The sequence below is a fragment of the Sciurus vulgaris genome (genome assembly GCF_902686455.1).
Source record: "Sciurus vulgaris genome assembly, chromosome: 8".
Lineage (NCBI taxonomy): Eukaryota > Metazoa > Chordata > Mammalia > Rodentia > Sciuridae > Sciurus > Sciurus vulgaris.
The window spans coordinates 86,542,414-86,549,909 of record NC_136468.1 but is presented as its reverse complement, the minus strand read 5'-3'; the positions used below and the strand labels follow the sequence as shown (position 1 = coordinate 86,549,909).

The following is a 7,496-nucleotide window of genomic DNA, read 5'->3' as shown; positions in this document are numbered from 1 at the left end:
GAAAAGCCCTTCTCATCTGCCCTCTGTGCGGCTCGTCCTCTCTCCTTACTTCCGATCCCGGTTCCAAATCTTGGGATTCTTGGCCTCCAAGGCTGGCTGTCTCAGAGACCGCTAAGAGCCGCCCGCCGCTCCTCGCCCCGCACGCGGAAGCCCCCCGCCCCCAAGGATGCATTACCTAGTGCCGCGGTCACGGTCACCGTCACAGGCACCCTCAACCCCGCCCCCGGCCTGTCCCCGGTCCCTCTCTCTCCCTCACCCGCACCTGTTTGCAAGCTCCCGGGGACCGCAGGTGCGGGCGACCGCGAAATTCCACGCCCCGCGGAGACCCGCCAGCTCTGGGGAGGGGAAAGGGGCGCGCGATCCCGTGGCGCTCCCAGGCAGGTATCCCAGGTGCGTTCGAACCGCTCAGCAGGCTCGGCCTCCCCTCCCAGGACCCGCCGTCCTAGCCACTGCGCCCCTTTGGTTTCTCCCGAGTCCGAGGGAGGGGTGGGATTCTTATCCACGCTGTCTGGAACCCGGAATCACTTTTGGGGCCCCATTCATGCGTACAGTACAACTGAGTCTCCACCTTTTTTTCAATGGGATTCTTGTCCAGAACCGTGAATCCTGTAGAAGGACAGCTCTTGGTTTTGTTGAATGATGAGTCTCTCTGGTTTTCCGAAAGACCACGGGGGTAAAAGCCGAGTTTTCTTAAATTGTTATGATTAAATTTGAGGCAAATACTGAATTTCAGTTGTTGTCTAGTGGATTTGTATGAACCTGCAAGCCGGTAGTGTAGACTCTTCTTAGAAACATGTTTCACTTTGTGGATTTGTTTCACTTGAAATTTCCACAGAACTTAATTAAAGTGCTATTTATAACTGATTTGACATCAGAGGATCTAGACTTTCCTGGGTTGCAGCTGTGGGTTAAAGGAGTTGGTGGTACAAAATATGTTTCCTGCCTACCCAGAGGCAGGGACAGAGTGGCATTGACCAAGACAGTTTCCCAAATCAATCTGTCCTCTTTTTTCTCTTCCAGATTGTGCCTTTTTAGCCAAAAAGTATGGAGGTGATTCATGGCAGGCCCTACTGTTGCAGGGAGCTTGACAGAGCTGACATCCTCTCAGACACTTTGTACTCTAATGAACTACACACTCCTCTGCGAACAACCACTCGCCCAACTGCCTCAGAAGACAGGTAAAACAAAAACTAGAAGCCGCAAATTTTAAAAAGGTTTTAATACATTGGTGTATTTTTTATGAGAAACATTTGCTTTGGGGCTCTTCTGTTTATCACACCATAGGGAAGGAAAAACATGACAATGCAGTGTCCATATTTGTTAGGAACGTGATGAAAGTAAGTTACTGTGTACTATAAAAAGGCAAACATAAAATTCTTCCACTACATTGTAGAACTCTAGAGTGGTCACTTAATTTGTTTTAATCAAAGATTTTTTTTATTTTATTAAGAGTATTTGTGGTGGTTCACTATCATCCTTTAACACCATCTGCTCAGAAATACTCCCAGGACCTGTTGCTCATAGTTACTGTCTTAATTTTTGCTTTACTAAATTTACTGTAACACATTACTCATTATGATTAAAATCTAACATATGGAGTAATTACTGTGTGTCAGCACTGTACTGAATGCTTTATATGTGTAATTCTTTTAATCCTCATGATAACCTTATGAAATAAACTCTTATCATCCCCATTTTATATATGAACAGATACAGACAAGTAATTTGCCAAGAACTTAGTGTTCGCCTTTTCTATATCTGATTTATTTGAATTATTTTAAGGGAGGGAAAAAAATCTCAAAACACTTGGTGAAAACATAGCCTGTGTAGTCATGTTTTTGTTTTGTGATTTTTGAAATTTTACTTGGCCGGGTTTCTTATTTAAGAATTATTTTTAGGAACTCAGACAGGAAGTCACCTACCCTCAGTTTGAAAACTTCCAAAATGGGACATCACTACCATGGAAGTAGTTTACTCCATATTTGAATGTTCCTGATTGTTAGATAATTATTTCTAGTGAGAACACTTTTCTTCCTCGTAATTTCTACCTGCTGATTCTGGTAGGTAGTATCTATGAACTCTGAAGCTATGAAAATAATAACTCAGCATCCCCAGACTAATAAGCCCTTGAAGAGTTTGAAAACTCTTTTGGCCTCTGTACAGGTTCTCTTTGCCAGATGCAATACTGTTCTCCCAGCTTGCATAGAAGTTTTCACCATACTTGGTGATCAGACTTCCTGGATCAATTCCAGTTTACAGAAATACTATTTACATGAAGAAAATGAAAAGCTTTTTCCTTAATTACAAAGCTAATGTGCTCTTTATAAATAATTTGGAAACTGAAGAAATCCAGGGAAAACAAATTCTTCATTTATCCAACAGAAAAAAATATGAAATTAAAGAACAAGGAAGAAAACTCCTTTACATCTTTTATCCAGAAACAGTAATCACTGAATTAATATACCATTGTGTCCTATCAATTTTTTTAAATGTAAAATCATATTCAACAAAAATTTTTGTGAACTGATACTATTAATGAAAAGGAGTATTTTTATATTTGGAGAGGAAAGGGCTCAGTTCACTTCTCCTTCTGCATCAGTCCTTGCTGTTCCTACTCTACTGCTGTAACCTAATTCATAAGAATGGCTTTCTGCTCAAAATTCCAGCTTTTTTCCACTCCAAGGGCCATCAGATTAGGGAGCACTTCCCTTGAGTCAGAGGAAACCTGTAGCAGATCATGTTGACCTGGGGATGGGCAATTGTTCCTGGTTCAAAAATAGCAACGTGTATTTGGCCAAAAAGAGACCTGAGTAAAAATTTAGGGCTGACATGTCTGACTGAATTCACTGTGCCTTCAAAAAGCACTATTAGCTAGGTACAGTGGCACACACCTGTAATTCCAGTGGCTTGGGAGGCTGAGGCAGGAGAATCCCAAGTTCAAAGCCAGCCTCAGAACTTAGTGAGGCCCTGAGCAACTTGGTGAGACCCTGTCTCAAAATTTTAAAAAATAGAAAGGGGCTGGGGATGTGGCTCAATGGTTAAGTACTTTTGGGTTCGATCCCCAGTACCTAAAACAAACAAAAATTAAAAAGCAAAAGCAGCAACTTTTCACTGAAATATTGATTAATTTAGCTAAATGGCCTGGGTTGGTCAAGGTTTGACTCTAAAATTCCTTAACTAGTGTGAGATTCAAAAGTGTGAGATTCTTGGTTTTCTTGCTGTCTTCAGTGTTTTCTGCTAGCCCAGTCATTCTCAAAATAAGCTAAAAACTTTTAAAAAATACGGACCGCCTTGCTCTACCTCAGACCTAGTGAGCCAGAATACATGTAGATCAAGCCTGGGAATGAGTATTTTTAGAAAGATCCTTGGGTGATTTTGAGGTGCCCTTGTTTGCAAACCACTGCTTTTCATTAACCGACTATAAAATTTAATACACATATAGTCAACTACTTATAAACTGCAATTAAAGATTATTTGAAACAATATCTAGATATTAACTATCTGCTTGGCTCCTAATAACTAAAACTTATTTTCCTTTTTCATGCGAATTCTTTCCTTTCACAGTCCCGTGATTGAGAAAGCCAGGATGATCATGTATTCCCAGAAACTATCTTAACTCCCTCTTAAAAGGCAGCCAGACAGCTTACATAAGATTCTCTTTTCCCTAAATGTTACTTCTGAACTTCTCTGGAAAGTATCATCAGTGTAACAGTGGCACCTGCTCTCTCATTGCTGTGGTTTATTTCTTCAGACCAAATTCTGGGTCTGTGGCTCCCAACTCAAACCACAGGATTTCTTGTAAGCAAAACAATACAAAGCAAAAAGCTCCTGGAATACCCTTCCTAATGATAAGGGTGAACCTTAGTCCTAGCCTACATTAGCTCTCAGCAGCTCAATTTTCTAAACAGGTAAACTTATTAACCCTTTTAAAATGTGTATTTTGAACAAACTTGGCAATTCTAATAGTTATGTAAAATGGTTTTCACATTAGCCACCTCTTTCTTTTTATAATAGACAATACCATCTAGCTGTGTTGTTACCCAGGACTGGTTTGCAAACAAGGGCACCTCAAAATCACCCAAGGATCTTTCTAAAAATACTCATTCCCAGGCTTGATCTACATGTATTCTGGCTCACTAGGTCTGAGGTAGAGCAAGGTGGTCCGTATTTTTTAAAAGTTTTAGCTTATTTTGAGAATGACTGGGCTAGCAGAAAACACTGAAGACAGCAAGAAAACCAAGATTCTGTTTGGATTCTGTTTCTGGCTTACCCAAGACCAAGAGCAAGCTAATCTTTATACCAGTACTTCAATTAATTTACTCACTTGTATATTTTAGAACAATTATAGTAGACACTATTTCATACAGCCTCACTTGATCTCCCTAAAGAATATTAAGTAAATAAGCAGGTAGTGTATTTTGTATTTCTTCCATTGAAAATTTAACAGTGGCAGGGACAGCTACCAAAAATCATCACAGATTCCTATCCCGTTTTCCATTCACCTGACTTCTTACCTCTTACAAGTTATCAAGCTCATCAGGCAAACAAACATATTACTTAAAGAAGTGCCTTGAAATTTGCTTAGTTTTTCATTATAGGTTCTGAATTTACTTTGTTTTCTGATTCTTTAACTGTTTTTTTTTTTTATGATTAGCACTCTGCTAACAAAAAAAAAAAAATGAGAGTTACTTTGTTCTGAGTTTTCCTTTAATCCTGCCTTCCATTAATTTGTGACTAAATTTAGCCCTTTTGATATGGAATATGTTACTTAAAATGCTATACAGTACTTCAGAATGAAACACTGGTTCATCAACAGAGAATGCATCTTTCCTCAAAATAAGTAAACACAATTTTATTTGGCTGTAGATTACAGTATCCGTTATTTGATCATTATCATTTTTGTTATGGAGATGTGTTTTGTGTAAACTTTGAAATTATTTTCATCTGAAAACCTCATTTTTTACTTTTAATTGGTTCCTCCTATATAATGTTAAAGCATTATAGGGTGGGGTGGGAGACCATGAGACCCTAAAATAAAAGAGAAACATGACTTATTGGGCATTGTCCTTTTATTTTTATTTTTATTTTTTTGGTGGTGCTGGGGATTGAACCTAGGAACTTGTGCATGATAGGAAGCACTCTACCAACTGAGCTATGTTCCCAGCCCTGTCCTTTATTTTTAAATGGTTATTTGCAACTTATCACCTTTAGGTGGATGCCAGCCCACATGATTGATTAACATTTTCCCCTGGCTCATCCTCTGGGACAATGTAATATATGGGGGTCAAATGTTGAGAAATGAATTCATTTTATGATTTAAATTTAACTTTTACAGAGCTAAATATTAAAGCTTAGATTGTCATTAATCACATGTATTTAAATATTTTTCACTTGTCATGTCCCCCAAACCATGTCTGTTGATCATAGTCAGAGAGCTGATGGGGCCTTTGAGGTCTGACAGCTGAATGCCAGCATCCCTTCTACAGCACCCAAAATCCATAGTCACCAAGACTCTCCCTGACTAGCTAGTAGTAGGGGTAGGTAAACTTTTTCTTTAAAGAACCAAAGAACCAGAAAGATATTTTAGCCTTTACGACTACTGGCACAACTACTCAACTCTACCATTATAGTGCAAAAGCAGCCGAACACCATAGATAGTGCATAAAAGAATGGCTTTGGTTGCATTCCAATAAAATACTTACTTATAAAAACAGGTAGTGGGCTGGATTTACCCTATAGACCATAGTTCAACAGTCTTTGATCCAGTGACTTCTTAAAACAATGCAGTGCTACATGTTATTTCTTTATTCCATTCAGTACTTTTTTATAGGGAGATTGCATTAAGCCAAGCACTGTACTGGCACAAAGAAAAACATGGCACAACCCTGACTCTCTGAACTCCCCTTCCGTGTCTCTGACTGGCTCTCCATAGATCTTACAGGGCAGTCCAAAGGCTTATGAGGCCCCATAGGATATTACCCTCTCGTGCTTCACCTCTCACCATGGCTCTTCTCTACTGTGCCCTAAGTTCCTGAACTTCACATTAGCTCAATATAGTCCAAAATTCAACCCTAGTTTCACAGCCCTCGAGATCTGAATGAGTTCTGCTCAAGTCTTTACAAATTGAAGCCTTGGGGAATTCCTCAAACTTTATCCAGATTCCTAGGATGAAGATGGGGTAGCATGTTAGAGTCTTGTCCCATCTAACTTTTGGTTCCTGGTTCCACTTGGGCTATTCCTATTCAGCAACATATTGACCCAGGGGCAAAACTTAATTCCTCAATTTTCTCGAAAATCATTCCTCAGTTTCCTCCAAATCCTCATCCAGACAGAGCATTTGTGAGCGTGGTGAACTTCACTGAATTGTTGAGTAACAAATATATCCTTTATAAATATTTGTACTATTATTTTACAGTATTCTCCATTTAAAAAAAAAAAAAGATAATCTGTAGACAAGACAATGAACTCTCTTCCACAAATGGTGCTGGAACAACTGGGTTTCTACAGGCAAAAGAATAAATTGGATCTTTATTTCATACCATGTATAAAAATTAACTTGTCATGAATCAAATCAACCTAAATTTAAGAGCTAAATCTATAAAACCCTTAGAAGAAAACAGGAATAAATCATGATCTTGGATTTGGCAATGTATTCTTAGGTATTACATCCAAAGCCAAGCAAAACAGGGAAACATAAATTGAATATTGTGATAATTAAAAATTTTTGTGTTTCATAGGACACTAGCAGGTAAGCAAAAAGGAAATGCATACCAGGAGAAAATATTTGCACATCATATGTAATCAAGACTTGTATCTAGGACATATAAAGAACTCTTATGGAGGGAGGAAGGGGTTAATGTTAGGGTTAGAGTTAGGGTTAGGGAGGGGGGCAAGAATGGAGGAAGGAAGGACTATATAGAGGGAAAAGAGGGGTGGGAGGGGAGGGGTGGGGGGAAGGGAAAAAATAACAGAATGAATCAAACAACATTACCCTATGTAAATTTATGATTACACAAATGGTATGCCTTTATGCCATGTACAAACAGAAACAACATGTATCCCATTTGTTTACAATAAAAAAAAAAAAATGCACAAGGCACGAGAGGACTTACCAGTAGACCAAGGCAATAAAAATACAAAGTAAAAAAAAAAAAAAAAAAAAAAAAATCATAGCAACTGCAAATAAAGACAATTTAACTTTGTAAAAAAAAAAAAAAAAAAAACTCTTATAACTCAAAAATAAAGCAAATGACCTGATTAAAAAATACAAAGGAGGGCTGGGGATATAGCTCAGTTGGTACTGTGCTGGCCTCGCAAGCACAAGGCCCTGGGTTCAATCCCCAGCACTACAAAAAAAAAAAAAAAAAAAAAAAAAATGCAAAGGATCCAAATAGACATTTCTCCAAAGAAGATATTCAAATGGCCATTAGTAACATGAAAAAACTCCCAATATCATTAATCATTTGGAAAAACAAATCAAAACCAAAATAACACCA

The 7,496-nt window shown here is 38.5% G+C and overlaps 1 protein-coding gene across 1 annotated transcript in view; it reads left to right on the top strand.

Moving 5' to 3' along the window:
* The first annotated feature begins 410 nt into the window (after nt 1-410).
* The window catches only part of LOC306668601 (sperm-associated microtubule inner protein 4-like), a 30,660-nt gene continuing 23,574 nt past the window's right edge, over nt 411-7,496 (top strand). The window contains 1 exon segment of the mRNA XM_079152117.1: nt 411-1,178. Within this exon segment, the coding sequence (XP_079008243.1) occupies nt 1,045-1,178 (134 nt within the window). The 5' untranslated portion in view covers nt 411-1,044.